The sequence below is a fragment of the Mytilus californianus genome, unplaced genomic scaffold (genome assembly GCF_021869535.1).
Source record: "Mytilus californianus isolate M0D057914Y unplaced genomic scaffold, xbMytCali1.0.p SCAF_6, whole genome shotgun sequence".
NCBI classification, from domain to species: domain Eukaryota; kingdom Metazoa; phylum Mollusca; class Bivalvia; order Mytilida; family Mytilidae; genus Mytilus; species Mytilus californianus.
The window spans coordinates 117,306,972-117,328,961 of record NW_026262712.1 but is presented as its reverse complement, the minus strand read 5'-3'; the positions used below and the strand labels follow the sequence as shown (position 1 = coordinate 117,328,961).

Below are 21,990 nucleotides of genomic sequence, written 5' to 3'. Positions count from 1 at the left end.
TGCAAATGATCAGTCTAGATTTTTACTATTTAGAAAATTTGATGCAGAAAGAAATTATTTTTTGTGAACCCTTTTTAATTTTCATATAAAAAGAAAACGTTTTCATTTATTAAAGATTTAAAATCTTTGTTTTATCAGGAGGAAACAAGTTACTCAGAATTTTTTTTTTAACAAAGGATTTAACAAAATAAAACAGTTTCTATTTTGTTATGAAGCAAGAACAAGATTACGGGGATTCCAAATTTGTTCTGTCCATTCACATAAAAAACGGCTTTTAGCAAAGCTCCGTGTTGAAGACCGTGTTGAAGACCGTTCTTTGACCTATAATGGTTTACTTTTACAAATTGTGACTTGGATGGAGAGTTGTCTCATTGGCACTCATACCACATCTTCTTATATGTAATTAATCCTTACAAAATCCGATAATTGTTCGCAAATTGAAGCTTGAAAAAAGCTTGGTGACACATACTTTTTATTATGTTTTTGAAATAGCATAATATGAGCAAAATTTAGGCAAAACATGGGAAATTCTATCGTTTTTATCGGTCTCAAAGACTTTGATTTTGTTTCAACAATAATTATTATAAAAGGCAATATTCTAGCCAAGTTTTGTGACGTCCAGAGAAAAATAAAAATTCGGATCTACTATACACAAAGCAAAATTGAGCTTAATCTAGGTTAAAATGTACACGAGCGTGTTTGTAAATTAATACATTTGAGCCTGCTACATATATGCGTGCAATCAATAATTATTATCGGACAACCTTTACCCTAACACTGAAAGCACAAAATCTCCAATTTTATTTATTTCGTTGTTTTATATTCTTTGGAATGATCTGTAAGACATAAATATTTATTGTGTAAATAAGGAGCGTAAATTGGAAATACCCGCTATCTGCCACATATTTTCAAAATGACACTAATATCGTGCGCAACTTCATAACTATAATCTTTTTTATTTGCCTGTTGCAGTATTAAATTGGTGCAATTGAAATATAGTTTCTGGCGCAAGTTAAAGATTTTTCATTAGCACAACTGAAATGACAATTTGTGCAAATGCAAAGCGTTTATTTCATAAATATTCAGTTCAAGTGACAATTTGAACATAAATGTTATAATAGATAGTCTTTGCAAAGTGGGTCAACGGGGATAACGGGCGCAAAATTTGGACTATAGAACGGGGAAATGTTTAATAGAAGTATAAATTTTGAATTGCAATAGGCCCACTACGTAACAAAGACCGAGGCACTTTACTTACAGAAATCATCAGATTTACCGCGCCCAATCATACTGAACGTGGCTAATTATTTATACATCCGATTCGGTCTCAAGATGAGCATAACCCCTAATGTTCTAACTTTGAGCTCCATCCGGATAAAGAAGTTTCTGGACCTCTCTCTGAAATTCTTAAAAAAATGAATCAATGCTTCGAATATATACTTATGGAAGAAGAAAAACCATTTAGTATTTGAATTTTACACGTTTAAAAAAAAAGATGTGGACCGCTCATGTATCACCGAGTTACAATGATGTATGTTTTGGACCGCTCATGTATCACCGAGTTACAATGATGTATGTTTTGGGCCGCTCATGTATCACCGAGTTACAATGATGTATGTTCATGTATCACCGAGTTACAATGATGTATGTTCATGTATCACCGAGTAACAATGATGTATGCTCATGTATCACCGAGTTACAAAGATGTATGTTCATGTATCACCGAGTTACAATGATGTATGTTCATGTATCACCGAGTTACAATGATGTATGTTCATGTATCACCGAGTTACAATGATGTATGTTCATGTATCACCGAGTTACAATGATGTATGTTCATGTATCACCGAGTTACAATGATGTATGTTCATGAATCACCGAGTTACAATGATGTATGTTTCCTGATCATAATTGTCAGGAAAACATATTTTAAATTCGAATTAAAAATGGCGTTTAATGCGAGTGGACTGATTGTTTTATTTTTAATATTTTGAGATATTTTGACGAAATGTGAACCAAACTGGCTTGTTATTTAACATTTCCTTCTTGTAAATGTTTGAACCTAAAAACAATATACGGAACAACCGATTCAAATTACCTACTAATCTGTTAGAAAAAAACTTATTTTTTTGATGAGTCATCTTTAGTTTGCAATAACATGACTATTTCTGCAAACAATAAATAATTAATTAAATAAATTAAAAATTGAATATAAAATAAAATAATAGTTATCATAAATACAATTGTGAATGAACGTAACATTGTATATTTTTTTTAAATGTAAAGTCTTCAATAAAATCGAGTCCAGTCCTGATGATGAAATATACTCCATTTACAAATAAATTTTGTTAGACTGCCTGTATTTTACTTCGAAAATATACACAGGAAAGCTCATGGGTTTTGTTTAAACACGAGAAAATTTAAACTGCCGTTGGTTATTCCGATAACACTCGCTGTAGCACCCCAAGTAAGAATCAAAGGATCAAGATATCGAAAAAAATCAATGTATCAATTTCAATTTACTAATATACATAATTTATCATTCATTCATTTACAAACTAAGAAATAGATTTAGGTGTGCCTGTTAAATTTATTTTAAACGTTTTGTAATATCTTACCCTTATGCCTATAATTTGAATTCATTAATTAAGAAATTAAATTTGCCAATTGCCTCACACAAACAGGGTTCAATTGAACAAAGTGTCAATACACGAAACAATGTTCGCTAACGATACGATATACGCTAAACGATACTCTGTACGCAAAACGAGCGTTTGTGGTATCGTTCATCGTATGGTTTATGGTACATGCTATCGTTCGTTCATAGTTCGTTTTGCGTCTGTACCATTTTCGTGCAGCCTTTTGTTTGAGTTCGTTGTGAGTTATTATAGGATTCGGGTATCGTTCGTTTGGTTTCTTTTACGTTAACAGGACTGAAACAAAACAAAAAACAAAATCTTTGAAAAGACGAAAATATTTATTAAAAGCACTGTAACAATATATTACAAATAACAAATGCAGCAAAAACAATGGAAATACATTATTAGGGATATGGTATTCCTTGTCATAGATCATTGTATGTTATATGAATGTTCAACAAATACAAAATAATAAAGAAAATACATAAAGCCACAAGCATTGAATAATTTTGTGAAAAGGACGTAAAGAAAATCATAACTCTTCTTAAGAAATTATAAATTGATTTTAAACATTTAGTATATATATCCAAATGATATTAGACTTGTTTTTCACGACGTAAGCTTTTTTGTTCTTTAATGTCTTTATTGTAAACGCTAGTTACCTTTGAAAATCTTTCAAGTATAAAGAAAGAAACGTTGAATAAAGAGAGATAAATATGAAGCATAAATTGGTTATCAACTTAAAAACACAAGTTAACTTATTGGAATATTAAGGGCATACGATACAGTTACAGGGGAGGTAATGACGTTGCCAACGTAAAATGTTATTTTTCGCGACGTAAACTGCGACATATCGGAAAAAGATGCATTTTTCGACAGTTTTTTATCATTCAGACTGATATAACTTGAAAACAAGTTCATGGACCCCTCTTTCTTAAAATGACATTAGGATTGATTACGTATGGGGATTATTTGTACCAATATTTATGAAAAAGTCACCGATGAGATTTTTTAAAATAAGATAAGTATACAGCAAAAAATTCCATTTTTTCCTAAAATCCTGAAACTGATAAAAATTAATTATTTCCAAAGATTTGTTATACAAATTTAGAGCATACTTATGTAAAAAAGATTTTCCAAATGTTTTTACAAAAATCCTATTGTGTTTATCTTTTGAAACAAAACAGTTAAGTATGTCTATCCAAAGGATAGAAATGTTCCAAAAAACGAAATTTTGAGTAAATGTCTAAAATTCCGACCCCATTTATCTCTTAAAGTAGCACATGAAGGTATATTTTTTATTACATATTTGCATTGACTAGGTGAAAAATAGCGTGTATGCAAATTTTCGTAAAAAAAACCACCTTGGGATCAAAACTGTATCGTATGCACTTAAAAGGTTATCATAAGACCATGTTTATTTGGCAAGGCATACACTGTACGAAAAACCCTAGGTTGTTTGAATTTGTGGTTAACAGCCAGAAATGAATTACCAGATACTAACAACAATTCTAACTCATAACTGAAATGTAAAAAGTTTATGACAACAACTGAAGATATTCGTGTTTATAACCATAAAAATGTGTTCACAACTTACATGACTCTTTGTGCCAAGTTATCTTTAAGAATTGAAATGGAGTAAAAGACAAAAATACCAGACTATTCACTAAATGTAATTCAAGGGTTTTAGATTTCCAATGCAGTTAGCATATAAATACCCTGAATTGTGGTATGATTGCCAATGAGACAACTATTCACAAAACAAAAAGGTCCAGGATGTTACCAACTACAGGTCATCGTACGACCTTCAAAAAAGATAGAAAAAAACACCTTAGATTAATATATAAAATGCCCGAGATAACAGACAGTGAAGAAATTGAAACATTAAACGAGGGCAGTAGATAACCAGCGACAACAACAGAATTAACAGCTCCTTTCCCGGGACAGACACAAGAAAAATAAGGATGGGGTCACAAAAGTTCATAAGTTTGTTGATAGTTGGTTAACGGATCAGTATAAACATGAATGAATAAATGCAGTAATGACAACAATAAGCAGAGTACAAAGTCCGATAGATAAATTAAAAATGTACTTAAACAAAATGAAAAAAAAACTAAAAATGTTTTTTAAGCAAAATGTATACAATTTTACAAAAGAGCCATTCTTAATTGTATCAAGATGCTTATTTTCATCTGTGTGAAATGATTTGTAAATAAATCAGAAATTTGCGTATACATTTGAGGACTCCAGATACAGGTACAGAGCTTCATAACACAGACGGTATTCCTCCTGAAATGAACGAAGAGAATATTTGTATATACTCAATTGTTTGCTGAAAATAATAAGGAGGGATATCATCTATAGGATAATTTGTATATTAAGACAAATAAACTAAATAAAATTTTGTGGGAAAATTGTCATGGCTATATCAAAATGTACAAAAGTTTCATTATAATTTCAAAGGTATATTTTTATTCAAAGTAAACACATAGAATAGTTAACAAATGAGTTGCGTCGGATAGAAATCGACCTTATGCAAATAAATATCAATACCTCTGTTAACTTATTTCGAGTTGAAAAAATCTCTATGCAATATCTGTAACTGTTTGAAAATTGATTCTATATAAGAACCCTACAAAACAGGCCAAATTCATCTTTTATTTCGTATTTGAATGTTACAAAATTAATCAAAGTCGTATACATGTACATGTATACGCGCACTTGCATAAGGTCGATTTCTATCCGACGCAGCTCAAATGTTGATAAAACCTTGGTTTCCACCAAATTATAATAGTCTGTTTAAGAAATAACCGACCCATCATAATATTCATCTTTGTTTTTAACGCCCCCGAATGATGTTAAATGCAGGGACTATTCGACTATGTCCTCCGATCGTGAAAAATGTTTTTACATAAAATTGAGAATGGAAATGGGGAATGTGTCAAATAGACAACAACCCGACCATAGAACAGACAACAGCAGAAGGTCACCAACAGGTCTTCAATGCAGCGAGAAATTCCCGCACCCGGAGGCGTCCTTCAGCTGGCCCCTTAACAAATATATATACTTGTACACATTTCAATCACTTATAAAGATCATAAGCCTTAATTATATAAAAACGTACAAAATCAGAAAAGAACTCTGGTCTCCTCAACTGCAACAGTCTGGCAAGTTGAAATATGTTTGCATTATTATCTATGGTCATACTGGAAACAGCGTTTGCGAACGTGCAGAAAACCCCACAGTTTTTAGCTCCATCACTAAAATATTAACAAAATCCTTGGGTCAATTTTTCATTTTTTCCATAAGCAAATAATATTAATGTTGTCAGTTTTTAAATTACACGAAATCATATTCATCTCATAAAATATCTACAAAATGACTCGCATTGCCTTTTAATTTGCTTTAGCGAACTTGCTGCTTTCAATCCTTGTCTCTTTTGGTTCGTGCCAACACATAAAAGGCAATGATAATGATAATAATGACATCTTATATTAAATTTACTGAACATATATGAAGTTCTTGATTTAGGTGAATCGTTTACAACTTCAGAATAATGTTTATATGTAACAGTTGGCTCTCTGGTATTTAATTGGTATTTCTTCTCCAACAGAAATTTTGCCTTTAATAAAAATCTAATCGCACAGTAATTTCATACACTTTAAGAAACATGTAAAAGTTCTTTTAACTTTGATCTTAGTTGAAAAAACCGTCCGCATAATAACCATTTCAAATGCACCCAAGGGCGCTTAAAGCGGCGTTAAATACCAACAAAATATCAAATACATACAATCTGCTTGATTAACATACTCATACTAGAAATAATGATATCAAATTGTACTTGACATGCAGATTAATTATTCTATATCAAACGTTAATGATTTATAGATATATTTCATTTGATACTAACCCGCTCACAACGGACACTGGATCATTTGACATGCTTATACGAGTAGATATTCGATTAACAATTTCGCACAGAACCTGTGGATCCGGTAGTCCCTTGGACACTGCAAGATACAGGGCTATTTCTCTCGATTGGTAATCCTTGAATGTTTAAAATACTTGAAATAAATTCATGTTGAATAAATATTTCCACGAATTTTTTAAAATGATAATATTAACAAAAAGTTTTTTAAATCCTCTAAATTTACATTGGAAATTGCTACAACTTACAATAAATATTTTTGAATTTTGTGAAAAGATGCAGCCTACCATTGTACAACTTGTTTTGTACGATATATTTTGGAAACAATAGTTGAAGTTGTATATCATGTATAAGCTATTCCAAAAATTACCTTCTTGGAAAGAATGACCTTACAACTTGTAACACCCAGATCTTCTTTTTTTCTGCTTGTTATTTTCAAGCTGAATTTCCCACATGTGAAGGAGTCTTTTGAAGTTGAGTAGACTAAGTCAGCCTGAATAAATATATTTCATATAATCAGACTTCAATACTCTTATAAGATTATAAAGTAACACGAAAAAAAGGAAAGCAAAACATATTCTACATTTTTTAGTTCACTGTTTTGTCATTAATTAGCATGTAGGTTTTTTGTCGTTTGAAAATTGTTTCACATTTTTTCATGTCGGGCTTTATTGGTGAATATACTGTATGTGTTTGCTTATTGTTGTAGTCGGTATATATACTAGTCAACAAGAGAAACGATACAAGGCAAAGTATTTTCCATATATAATGAAATTGGATATACTGTCCAAATGTTCTAATATTTACAGAATGTTATTTTCTTATCAACACTATTGATTTAAAGCAAATACGCTATAATTTTTGGAATTTTTTGTTATTTCAAAAATCGTATTTTCAGCCAAAAATTCAAAAATAGATATTAGAACTTAAAACTTTAAACTTAAACATGGTCTGCTTAAAATTTTGAATGCCTTTGCAGATATTTTAATACTTAATTCTCATCTTCTAAATTAAGTGCCGACTTTTGTCATCATTTTCTGCAAAATAAATTTGACCCCTGTGTTCAATAACACACTTTTCAATTTGGTCAGATTCTTTTAATCATATGTATTTGCTTTGCAACTGAATGTTTTTCATTGGATAATTTAACAGTTTTTCCTATTTATTATATTTTATGATAAATTGGAGTTCAAACTTGTGTATCGTTACTTTTGTTGACTAGTATATATACGTTGACCTATAGATACTTGCATTCACTCCATTTGGACTCTGGGGGATAGGTGTCACATTGGCAATCATATGGCATCTCCATAATTCTATATTGGATACATTTTTAACCCGCACTACCTACTGATGTAGATTCTACAAGTACATTGCTATTGGCAACCCAAACATTATTCGGTTGAAAAAATGAAATAAACAGTGCACAAAAGCACCAGAGTCATTAAGATATCCTATAATTAAAATGAGAAACATAATTTATTATTGATAATTTTATAGTGAAAGAAATATAAATATATGTAGTTTAAATCAAATATAAACTTATAATGCAGAAATAGTTGAATAAAGATCAACAAAATGTACCTCAGCTAAGTCGTTTAGAAACACGACAATTGTAGACGAATTGTGATCTCCAACCATAGTCCAAAAGTCAACCTTGGTGTCAGGTAGTGGTAGCTGTGTTGTCAAATATCCAACGAACTTTGTATATGACTAAAGATTCAAAACATAATATGTAAAGTTAATAAAAAATGAACCTTCACAATAACAAGACTGAAATTTGTAACAAAAACTCGATCATCCTACAGAAAAGAGTCACATCTAATTTATTGCCGTCTTGAAGATCTTCATAAAAAATATTTGGTAAAAATTAATAACATGAAATAGAACAAATTTTACTGCACTAGATGAGCATTTCGACAATAGGTGTTTTGTCAGTGATATTCGAGGCCATGAAAATTCAAAATCTAATAAAACGTTGGTGAGCTGATGTACCGTAAAAGGAATAAATATTTATCAAAACCAGGACAAGGAACAGAGTTGTCCATGAGGGAGATACATTACTTCATTTTAAAGTGTTTATTACTTTACAGCCGGAAATGTCAATAAATCTCTCCGTATTTGTATGCCAGCACGAAGTACTGAGCAACTGGGCTGGGGGAATAAGAGTAAAACCTTCTAATACAGCAATATATGTATACACATACTGGAGCTTGTACAGCGTTGATATAATCAGTCCGCCCTTTGTCGTATGAACTAAGAAACAGTCTGTTTTTGTCCGCTACAACAAAAAGATAAAACTACCATGATTTGTTTATTAGTACTAGTACAGTTACCGCATTCATTGTGGTTGCTCGAGTTAACCACCGGTTTAAGGACGGGGTCTTGTTGCACAGATTATTACGTTATGTTTAAAGGAAAAGGAAACCTAATTACAATGTTATTATTTGTAGAATTGTCCACCACAAAGACAGCTCCCACATTTCTTGAACTTGTGACGTTACTACTACCAATCCGTTTCCATTCGGTATTAATAAAAACACAACTCGCATATTCTTCAGTCGAACAAATAAAAACTCATGGCGAGAGAACAAGATGAATATAAGACATGTTCTTACTTCGAACCAAACTATTTGGCAGATGTCAATAAGTCGCAAATTTGTAGCACAGTTATCATAGCAATGATCTGATCGAATTCTAACATTGAAAGAATATTACGATTGTTAAAATTGTTCGTTTATACCGACGAATGGTTTTGTTACATTATTCAACTTTAGCCGGTCCACCATTGTATTACCGAAATTTAAAGTAAAGAAAAAATATTTTGCCTACGATATTATAATATGGAATCATAAATATCGGAATGAAAGCTGTGACATTGAAAAGAACACTTTTAATACTATTCAATGTAATATAGTTCACAAAATGTTACAACCCACAAAATGGCGGTATAAACTTTATCAACTATTTTATGCGACATTTTTGGGTTACTTTCTCCTTCAAAGGGGCATTAGCTGTCAAATTCATATTCACCGATTTGACTCAAATTCTCATTTTTGATTTATAACATACCAAAACGTATATCCAAATGATTACAAGTCGAAAATAATATGTACCAACATTTCGTGTGTATTTTAGTATAGATGCCATCTAAATAACCATCGAGGTGACCTCCGAAGACTGCCGACGGTCATATAACCCGATATGAAACATATATTAAGATTTTAATAGATAGCAAACACGATCAATTGGCTTTTTCTAGGTCTGTTTGATTTCATATTATAGGTTAAAACATATGTTAATCATCGTGTTTACCTGTATAAGAATTAGTTTTAGTGGATCAAATTAGTCAACCAAATGGTTTACCCATGTTTCACCTTCAATGTTGACATCTTTTTCCTTTTGATAGCTGAACACGCCTAGTTTGTGCGTTATCCATCTCTAGCTAAGGGGTCAAATTAAAGGTCACATGAATAGTGATTCAATTAGGTCGAATTATTCACTTGCAAGTGATAATTCATCAGCGATGTTTCTTAGCTTATTTTGACAAAATTGAAGCAAACTGGCTGCTAAACGCGAATTGTTATTTCACTATTTCACTTTCATTAAAGATTGAACAAAAAAAAAATCCCATTCTAATGTTTTTATATCTCGTATCTAATGCCCCTAATGTTTAGATGACTGTTTATCTTTTCGACGTTTTTGTTCGAAGTGAAACTTTCTGGCATCGACTGTCGAGAATACGCGAATAAAGGAAGAAAACGTTCTACATGTTATAAATTGTAATCTATCTAGAAATGCCCAAGTATACAAGAATAACGTCACAAAGTCTTTACGTTATAATACATGAAATACGTTACGTTCCCGCGTTGTGTTCGGCCCGTATTTACAACATCGACCACCGCGGAGTCACTAATTGTGAAAGTTTGTGACTAGGGCAAACAGGTGAGATATATTATATCCATTGTACTCTTTTAGCAATGTGCTGTCTTTTTTAATGTTTACTAATCCATGCTTGATATACAAATATAATTAAGTGAAAGAAACGACACATCAACCGTGATTAAATTAAGACGAATGCAAGAATTCGAAAGTAGAAATGACTTAATGAACTGCACTATATATAGTTTAATGTATCAAACTTTACAAATATAACACATGCTCTTATGTACTTTTATGGATTTAGTTTTAAGGACTCAATTTGATTTTCGAAACTATGTGGACATTATAATAAATAGAAATATAACCATTTATAATTTAAAAAAACCGATTTATCTATTTTACATACAATTTGTTGGTTATTGCCATAAAGCAACACAACGATAAGATTGTGAAATACTGTACAATCCATACAGACCCTTAGAATTTGGAATTGTTTCGAAATACTTAGGATTTTCTACCCAAGGAATAGAATACCTTAGCTTTATTTGGCAAAAACTTTCTTTCTGGATTTTGGGTCCACAATGCTCTTCAACTTCGTACTTTATTTGGCCTTTTTAACTTTTTTTATTCAAGCGTCATTGATGAGTCTTTTGTAGCGCGTCTGGCGTACAACATTTTAATCTTGGTATCTATGATGAGTTAAGTTAGATACTCACTACATTGAACACACTTAATAACTGTTAGTTAAAATTAATACAGTCTTGTTATATCTTCGTGCAGACACCAGTGAAATAAAGACTATAATATCTAATACTTAAACGTAGGTATATCTTATACGCTCATATCTATTATTCTAGTATGAAGGCATGAATTAATACAATATATAGTGTTGCCGATAGCCCAGCAAGCATAGTGGACAACGGAATTTATTAAACATTTACATACATGTATCTTAATATATATAAATATATGAAAAAATAATAATCACAATTACTCCGAATAACGAAACCATGATATACACTATTAGGTACAACTTAGCTAGAATAATGTAAACCTTATACGAACAAGAGCTATTATATGGTTGACATGAATATAAACTGAATAACTGAATAAATGAATAACTCGATCATGAACGACCTCGCCGGCCAGGAACAACCAAACAAACCCAATAATGGGATAAACTGGAAACCTGGGTCCGACCCAATGCGACAAATCGTCTCACGAGACATACTCGGACGTGTATTGTTTTAAAAACATATAAATACATGTATCATAATATATTCATAATATGAATGAAACTTGAATGTTGCCCTGTCTGCGGCGGGCTAGAAAGTAATAGTCTCAGGGAAAAAATTTCCCGCTATAAAATTAGTCACGTGTCTTATACCTAGTGACGTAAACTTATAAAACTATACGCTAGTACCGTACATACAATAATTTCTCCCTATACTAGCGAAACGTGAGAAATTATACGTATATCTTATACGCTCATATCTATTATTCTAGTATGAAGGCATGAATTAATACAATATATAGTGTTGCCGATAGCCCAGCAAGCATAGAAATACCAAAGAAAGGGTTAGAGTGTAGTAAAATGATATCAAAGACCCAATCTTTGTGAAACTGAAATTCTCTTTTCTAAAGTATCTTCGATATAACCATCTTTAACAAAATCTGTTTTCCACCTCCCATGTCGCTTTATGCATCTTTCATTTACATTAGACTTAGCAGCTGCAGTTGCACCACCCGATCGTAAGGAATGAAGACCAAGATTTAAACTTGGGGCTACCAGCTTAAGTCTCTTTACAATGTTTTCCTTAGCTGCAGTATAGCTAATAGGTTTATTCTTATATATAAGTTTGGCTACACCTTTGGATCTAAAAACAGGTTTGAATATGAAGTGTTCAGATTGTGCGTCTAAACCAGCTAAAGACAAATATCGTAAATACATGTTAACTGGACAAGCGATAGTGATACCTTTAGAAATAAGAATTTCATTCCCTTGTCTGTATTGATCGGTTTTGCTATTAGAAATCAAAAGTTTTAAATGATCTTCGAAAATGCTAACATCTTTGCATCTTAATTTACTTATCTCATCGAACCTGAGAAAACCTGAATAAGACAACAAAATCATAGTGAGATCCCTAACTATAAGTAAATCTGAACTATCTGTGTACATAGAGCATAAATCAATCAACATGTCATTGTTAACTGGATCTTTTTTGTTTACAGGCCTACCATTACGTCTTTTAGCGGATTCTAAAAGGTATTTTACAAATGAATTTTCTGTCGGATCATTAAAACCGTTAAGATCATGGGCCCATTTGATTGAATATACAGCTGAATTAACAACACTCGGAGAACATTGTTCATCTATTAATTTTGTAATGTAAAGTGCTATATGAACAGGCTCGGCAGGCAATTCATTTAAACAGTTTTCGATTGCGAATTTCTTCCATCTATTGAAACTTGAATAGTACTTTTTACAGGTATTCTCACTTCTCGAATCAACAAGGAATGTAGTCATCTTTCCAGCTAAGTTGTACATTTTACTGTTCTCTGAAACGCCACTCTCTACTATAGCAGCTTCAACGTTTCGTCTAAGGTTCACTCCTGCAAATAACAATTGTATTATCAAAAATCTATTTTCAAAGCTAGCATTCTAAATTTCATTGGCAATTTTACGAACACTCCGTTTTTGCCTGCTCCTTTAACTATCACCCTTTTTCCCGACAGATATTCTATGTCTTGTATAAAATGTGCTCTACCTTTTGATGTGTAAATCAGCGGCCAAAAAGGGGCCGATTTCCATTCCGGAATAACTAAGGTACATGAAGCTTTGTCATGCTGTATTTTTTGTAAAACCATAGGAACAAGAGACGGTGGTGGGACTAACCAGTTTGTGTCGTTACCCCAATTTTGAGAGAATGCGTCTATACTTTCTGAACCTGGGCACCAATGTTTTGAGTTGAAACGTGTGCATTGTGTATTATAATGCGTAGCGAACCTGTCAATACTATATGGTCCCCATTTACCATTTAAATATTTAAACAATTCGCCGTGAATACCCCAATCATCGTTATCAGTGTTTCTGCTCAATTTGTCTGCGTATTGATTGTCTGCCCTGGGTAGCCATCTAGAATTTAAAGTGATGTTCTTATCTGAACAAATATTGTGAATATCTACTGCTATGTTTTGTAATATGTTTTTCTTGCTGCCGACCTTTAGTATATGTGGAACGTTTTTATTGTCTGAGTTGATGTTAACCGACTTGTTATCTAAGCTAAATTGTCTTTCATAAGTGCATAATACCCGTCTGGCGCATTCTAATTCGCGCCATGTTGAACTTTGCAACTTTTCATCACTTGTCCAATTACCTGACATTTCACCGTTGTCAACACAATTAACAACGCTACACTGGGTGGATAAAAAACCACCGAAGCCTACATCCGAGGCGTCACAAAAAATGTCAAAATCTGACACAAAATCATGATCAACTCTGCAAATGTCAACACCATGCTCATTTAATTTTCTGAGCGAGCTATCCCAGAATAAAATTTCTGTGAGAGCATCTGGATTCATCTTTACAGGAGCATCCCAACTTGCTCGTCCCATGATACACTCATACAAGTATCTGGTGTGCAATCTCACCTTGTCACCGATAACAATCATCATGGAAATTATTTGGCCTAAAATACTAGCTAAAAATCTAGCACTGAATAGCAATCTACCGTTTGTAATTTCTTTGCATAATTTGCGAATACTATTTTCGGCTTTCTCAATTCTCTCCTCCTTGATAAAAACTCTACCTATTCTGGTATCCCATGTGTAACCCAACCAATCCATACTCTGACTTGGTAACCAATGACATTTCTCATGGGCTATTAAAAATCCCAATCTTTCGAGTGTATTTTTAACTTCAAAACTACTATTCATACTATTTTTAAAATCTTTGTCTCCTCCGAGACCGTCATCTAAAAACATGATGACACGTTTACCTTCTGTTCTCATGTGTTTGACAACTTCTCTTAGCACTTTGGTAAATATATACCCAGCTGTTGCGATGCCAAATGGCAACACATTAAAAACAAAGTATCGCATAACACCGTCAAAATTAAATGCAAAACCAAGAAAAGATCTGTGTATTTCTGTGATCTCAATATGATGATATGCGGATTTCAAATCGTAGCTAAATAGAAAATCACCCTTTTTAAAAAGGTCTCGTGCGTTTTCTGCATCTTCGTACTTAAATCTAAATTTAAAGAGATGTGAATTCAAATGTCGACAATCTAAAACCAGTCTCGGTTTGTTCTTATTGTAAGCAACTGTAAGAGGGTTTACAACAAAAGGCCTTTCTTTTACTTCTGAAATGCATCTCTTCTCTATTAATTTTCTTATCTCCTCTTTTACAAATTTTGGATTATCAAGTGAAGATCTGTTATTCTTCAACAGTTCTGATCTTGGTTCTGTCTTAAAAGGTATCTTATATCCGTTTTCAATAACATCTAAAATATGTGTATTGCTTGTAATTGATTTCCATTCAGGTAACTTAGATTTTAACTGACCTACAGGTGAGAGAATACCTGTAGGCTGGTCAACCGTAACATTTAACGGCGATTTAAAACTGACCTTATTATTAACCTCGTCTTTGCAATAAAATGTCATGTGACCATCAGTTTCTATTGAACTCTGTTCAGTATCATTTAAATTTGAACATATACTATTAGTCAAGATTGGCAAATTATATAAAGTTTTAAAAGTACTTATCTTCTTCTTATCCGGACAATCGTCGGTCCAGTGGCCTCTTCTTCCACAATTGAAGCACCTGCCAGGTTTCCAAGAAGAATTGGTAGTCTCTGCCTTTTCTCTCGTGTATGGTGTTTTTCTTGTAATTTGTTTCTTGGATTTCTCTGCTTTCTGTTTTCTTTCTGCTCTGTTTTGTGCCCTGATTATTTTCCTCTCATCTTCCGAATCGTCGGCGATAGGATTTGTCACGTATTCGCCTACAACCTTCCACCCGAGTTCCGAGGAATCTGCCATTTTAATTAGTTTCTGTCTTTCTTTTACTAATTCCATACCTTCTACTATCTTGGCTTTGGCTGCTTGTACGGAATCAACACTCAATTCTGGTCCTTCTAAATTAACGTCTGCTTCTTTCAGCTTAGATAGTACCTTAGACTCGTGTTTAAACTGGTTCTCGTTGCCTTTTCTCTTGAATGAGTAATTATCAGTAAAGGTCTGCTCGATTTTGTACATCTGAGACTGTGAAATGTCCTGTTGAGATTGTCTGATGTTAGATTGGAAAGACGATAACCTTGAATCCATTATAGAGGAAATGCTATTCAATATATCTTGTTGAATGTTCGAAACTGCATTTTTAACTTCCGAAGATATGGCGTCTTTAAGTGAACTAGATATCCCGGTGTCCATTTTCAATGTTGCCCTGTCTGCGGCGGGCTAGAAAGTAATAGTCTCAGGGAAAAAATTTCCCGCTATAAAATTAGTCACGTGTCTTATACCTAGTGACGTAAACTTATAAAACTATACGCTAGTACCGTACATACAATAATTTCTCCCTATACTAGCGAAACGTGAGAAATTATACGTATATCTTATACGCTCATATCTATTATTCTAGTATGAAGGCATGAATTAATACAATATATAGTGTTGCCGATAGCCCAGCAAGCATAGAAATACCAAAGAAAGGGTTAGAGTGTAGTAAAATGATATCAAAGACCCAATTTTTGTGAAACTGAAATTCTCTTTTCTAAAGTATCTTCGATATAACCATCTTTAACAAAATCTGTTTTCCACCTCCCATGTCGCTTTATGCATCTTTCATTTACATTAGACTTAGCAGCTGCAGTTGCACCACCCGATCGTAAGGAATGAAGACCAAGATTTAAACTTGGGGCTACCAGCTTAAGTCTCTTTACAATGTTTTCCTTAGCTGCAGTATAGCTAATAGGTTTATTCTTATATATAAGTTTGGCTACACCTTTGGATCTAAAAACAGGTTTGAATATGAAGTGTTCAGATTGTGCGTCTAAACCAGCTAAAGACAAATATCGTAAATACATGTTAACTGGACAAGCGATAGTGATACCTTTAGAAATAAGAATTTCATTCCCTTGTCTGTATTGATCGGTTTTGCTATTAGAAATCAAAAGTTTTAAATGATCTTCGAAAATGCTAACATCTTTGCATCTTAATTTACTTATCTCATCGAACCTGAGAAAACCTGAATAAGACAACAAAATCATAGTGAGATCCCTAACTATAAGTAAATCTGAACTATCTGTGTACATAGAGCATAAATCAATCAACATGTCATTGTTAACTGGATCTTTTTTGTTTACAGGCCTACCATTACGTCTTTTAGCGGATTCTAAAAGGTATTTTACAAATGAATTTTCTGTCGGATCATTAAAACCGTTAAGATCATGGGCCCATTTGATTGAATATACAGCTGAATTAACAACACTCGGAGAACATTGTTCATCTATTAATTTTGTAATGTAAAGTGCTATATGAACAGGCTCGGCAGGCAATTCATTTAAACAGTTTTCGATTGCGAATTTCTTCCATCTATTGAAACTTGAATAGTACTTTTTACAGGTATTCTCACTTCTCGAATCAACAAGGAATGTAGTCATCTTTCCAGCTAAGTTGTACATTTTACTGTTCTCTGAAACGCCACTCTCTACTATAGCAGCTTCAACGTTTCGTCTAAGGTTCACTCCTGCAAATAACAATTGTATTATCAAAAATCTATTTTCAAAGCTAGCATTCTAAATTTCATTGGCAATTTTACGAACACTCCGTTTTTGCCTGCTCCTTTAACTATCACCCTTTTTCCCGACAGATATTCTATGTCTTGTATAAAATGTGCTCTACCTTTTGATGTGTAAATCAGCGGCCAAAAAGGGGCCGATTTCCATTCCGGAATAACTAAGGTACATGAAGCTTTGTCATGCTGTATTTTTTGTAAAACCATAGGAACAAGAGACGGTGGTGGGACTAACCAGTTTGTGTCGTTACCCCAATTTTGAGAGAATGCGTCTATACTTTCTGAACCTGGGCACCAATGTTTTGAGTTGAAACGTGTGCATTGTGTATTATAATGCGTAGCGAACCTGTCAATACTATATGGTCCCCATTTACCATTTAAATATTTAAACAATTCGCCGTGAATACCCCAATCATCGTTATCAGTGTTTCTGCTCAATTTGTCTGCGTATTGATTGTCTGCCCTGGGTAGCCATCTAGAATTTAAAGTGATGTTCTTATCTGAACAAATATTGTGAATATCTACTGCTATGTTTTGTAATATGTTTTTCTTGCTGCCGACCTTTAGTATATGTGGAACGTTTTTATTGTCTGAGTTGATGTTAACCGACTTGTTATCTAAGCTAAATTGTCTTTCATAAGTGCATAATACCCGTCTGGCGCATTCTAATTCGCGCCATGTTGAACTTTGCAACTTTTCATCACTTGTCCAATTACCTGACATTTCACCGTTGTCAACACAATTAACAACGCTACACTGGGTGGATAAAAAACCACCGAAGCCTACATCCGAGGCGTCACAAAAAATGTCAAAATCTGACACAAAATCATGATCAACTCTGCAAATGTCAACACCATGCTCATTTAATTTTCTGAGCGAGCTATCCCAGAATAAAATTTCTGTGAGAGCATCTGGATTCATCTTTACAGGAGCATCCCAACTTGCTCGTCCCATGATACACTCATACAAGTATCTGGTGTGCAATCTCACCTTGTCACCGATAACAATCATCATGGAAATTATTTGGCCTAAAATACTAGCTAAAAATCTAGCACTGAATAGCAATCTACCGTTTGTAATTTCTTTGCATAATTTGCGAATACTATTTTCGGCTTTCTCAATTCTCTCCTCCTTGATAAAAACTCTACCTATTCTGGTATCCCATGTGTAACCCAACCAATCCATACTCTGACTTGGTAACCAATGACATTTCTCATGGGCTATTAAAAATCCCAATCTTTCGAGTGTATTTTTAACTTCAAAACTACTATTCATACTATTTTTAAAATCTTTGTCTCCTCCGAGACCGTCATCTAAAAACATGATGACACGTTTACCTTCTGTTCTCATGTGTTTGACAACTTCTCTTAGCACTTTGGTAAATATATACCCAGCTGTTGCGATGCCAAATGGCAACACATTAAAAACAAAGTATCGCATAACACCGTCAAAATTAAATGCAAAACCAAGAAAAGATCTGTGTATTTCTGTGATCTCAATATGATGATATGCGGATTTCAAATCGTAGCTAAATAGAAAATCACCCTTTTTAAAAAGGTCTCGTGCGTTTTCTGCATCTTCGTACTTAAATCTAAATTTAAAGAGATGTGAATTCAAATGTCGACAATCTAAAACCAGTCTCGGTTTGTTCTTATTGTAAGCAACTGTAAGAGGGTTTACAACAAAAGGCCTTTCTTTTACTTCTGAAATGCATCTCTTCTCTATTAATTTTCTTATCTCCTCTTTTACAAATTTTGGATTATCAAGTGAAGATCTGTTATTCTTCAACAGTTCTGATCTTGGTTCTGTCTTAAAAGGTATCTTATATCCGTTTTCAATAACATCTAAAATATGTGTATTGCTTGTAATTGATTTCCATTCAGGTAACTTAGATTTTAACTGACCTACAGGTGAGAGAATACCTGTAGGCTGGTCAACCGTAACATTTAACGGCGATTTAAAACTGACCTTATTATTAACCTCGTCTTTGCAATAAAATGTCATGTGACCATCAGTTTCTATTGAACTCTGTTCAGTATCATTTAAATTTGAACATATACTATTAGTCAAGATTGGCAAATTATATAAAGTTTTAAAAGTACTTATCTTCTTCTTATCCGGACAATCGTCGGTCCAGTGGCCTCTTCTTCCACAATTGAAGCACCTGCCAGGTTTCCAAGAAGAATTGGTAGTCTCTGCCTTTTCTCTCGTGTATGGTGTTTTTCTTGTAATTTGTTTCTTGGATTTCTCTGCTTTCTGTTTTCTTTCTGCTCTGTTTTGTGCCCTGATTATTTTCCTCTCATCTTCCGAATCGTCGGCGATAGGATTTGTCACGTATTCGCCTACAACCTTCCACCCGAGTTCCGAGGAATCTGCCATTTTAATTAGTTTCTGTCTTTCTTTTACTAATTCCATACCTTCTACTATCTTGGCTTTGGCTGCTTGTACGGAATCAACACTCAATTCTGGTCCTTCTAAATTAACGTCTGCTTCTTTCAGCTTAGATAGTACCTTAGACTCGTGTTTAAACTGGTTCTCGTTGCCTTTTCTCTTGAATGAGTAATTATCAGTAAAGGTCTGCTCGATTTTGTACATCTGAGACTGTGAAATGTCCTGTTGAGATTGTCTGATGTTAGATTGGAAAGACGATAACCTTGAATCCATTATAGAGGAAATGCTATTCAATATATCTTGTTGAATGTTCGAAACTGCATTTTTAACTTCCGAAGATATGGCGTCTTTAAGTGAACTAGATATCCCGGTGTCCATTTTCAATGTTGCCCTGTCTGCGGCGGGCTAGAAAGTAATAGTCTCAGGGAAAAAATTTCCCGCTATAAAATTAGTCACGTGTCTTATACCTAGTGACGTAAACTTATAAAACTATACGCTAGTACCGTACATACAATAATTTCTCCCTATACTAGCGAAACGTGAGAAATTATACTTATCAACACCAGGAATATCAATTAAGATTAACTCTGAACTGAAGGAACATTTACTTTAAATACTTTTATTCAGAAACTTCAAATTGCGACCGTGAAAACAGTAATAAATCGAATTGTAAAATTAAAAAAAAACAGTTATTATATCAATCAAAATTGGCAGCTTACTAGGAATAATACTCTTATTTCTGTTCTTTTTTACATTTTCTAGGCTTGTAGCAGCAACATATTGAGTTTTATCTTGATCAGATTTCTTAGCGTCAAGCATCTACAATATAAGAATAAGATTTAATTGTTTATATAAGTGTATATTTAAACATATTACATTTGATGCATTATAATATTAGAAATTGAAATATTCATATATACATATGTATGCAATTTGCATTTTAAAACGGAACTTAAAATTCCGAGTCGAGATGAGGCTTACTGAAAGAGAAACATGTGGTGCTTGAAATAAAAATAAAATAAATTAAAAAAGTTAAAAGAAATGCAGATATTTTGCAATCTACAACAAGCGATGTTGTATTCAAACGTGGAAAAGGTTCTTTTGAACGTAGGTCCAGGACACACCCACGTTTGTAAATATGAAAAAAAAATATTCACAGCTTTCTCCACATTTTACTGTACCTTAAACTCTTCATAAAGTCGTCGTCTGTTAATAGGACGTTCGTCTACTAAAATTTCCTGCCATATAGTTTCAAATTCTTTCTTTCCAACGTTTGTGTCCTCCATTGTGAAAGCCTCAAGTAAGGCAAAATGAAGGCAAACATATTGCTCCTACAATATGAAAATCTTAATTGTGTATTAGTTTCTGGAATGAAAAAAAACACTTTTTAAATTCGAGCGTCCGAGGCGCTTTTCTGGACTGGAATGCAAAGGGTGGTGTAAATTAATAAAATCAAGTACGTCTTACATATAAAAATAAAATGTGGTAAGTTCAATTGAAGTGGATGTAAGCAATTATAGGCAACCGTATGATCTTCAACAATGAGAAAACCCCATACCGTATAGTCGGCTATAAAAGACCCCTACATGACAAATATGAAACAACACAACTGAGAAAACGAACGGACTAGTTTATAACAAAACAATTTACGAAAAACCAATATGACAGACATGAACCAACGACAGCCATTGAACTACAGGCTCCTGGCTAAGGAAAGGCACATACAAAATGTGGGGGGTTAAACATGTTTGTGAGCGCTAAACCCCCCTAATGATTGTTTAAAAATGTACTTTAATAATTTTTCAATTATTGCTATAGCTATTATTATATGTGCAGGTACCCTTTTCAAATTCTAGATTTGACTTTCCAGTGTGACAAACGTATAATAAAACTTACAGCTGTTTGCACCATGTTCATCCTGCTGTACCTCATTTTCTTAACAAATTTAACGACATCTACAAACCCAGTACTACTTCCTTCTTTATATAAAGCATCGAGTCCGATATATGTTCCAGTTCTGCCTATACCAGCACTGTTTGGATAAAAATGATATCATCACTGTACTCTTTAAGGATAATAAAAAACTGCTTTGAATGCATACGACAAGAAAACCGACTAATCGTTATTTGTTAGGGAAAATAAAATAAAGATAAAATTTAATTTTATACACATTTCTGGAATTTTAATGTTTTTCCTGTAAAAATTATTTAAATATTCCTTAACGTTTTGTTTTTGAACGACTTTTAGTTTTTCTGTATGGGCAATTTTAAATATTGTGCTGTTTTTTAATACATGAATTTGATTTACAGACGAATGTCATGAATTGTGACACAAACACATAACCCGGGAAACAAAAT

The 21,990-nt window shown here is 33.1% G+C and overlaps 1 protein-coding gene across 1 annotated transcript in view; it reads right to left on the bottom strand.

Moving 5' to 3' along the window:
* Window positions 1–2,960: 2,960 nt before the first annotated feature.
* The window catches only part of LOC127704441 (receptor-type tyrosine-protein phosphatase alpha-like), a 101,986-nt gene continuing 82,956 nt past the window's right edge, over window positions 2,961–21,990 (bottom strand). The window contains exons 13-21 of the mRNA XM_052208488.1: window positions 21,530–21,665; window positions 20,815–20,964; window positions 20,353–20,452; window positions 8,775–8,848; window positions 8,152–8,280; window positions 6,938–7,060; window positions 6,550–6,686; window positions 5,764–5,899; window positions 2,961–4,928 (exon numbers count right to left, since the gene is read on the bottom strand). Of these exons, the coding sequence (XP_052064448.1) occupies window positions 4,857–4,928; window positions 5,764–5,899; window positions 6,550–6,686; window positions 6,938–7,060; window positions 8,152–8,280; window positions 8,775–8,848; window positions 20,353–20,452; window positions 20,815–20,964; window positions 21,530–21,665 (1,057 nt within the window). The 3' untranslated portion in view covers window positions 2,961–4,856. The remainder of the gene's footprint in view (window positions 4,929–5,763; window positions 5,900–6,549; window positions 6,687–6,937; window positions 7,061–8,151; window positions 8,281–8,774; window positions 8,849–20,352; window positions 20,453–20,814; window positions 20,965–21,529; window positions 21,666–21,990) is intronic.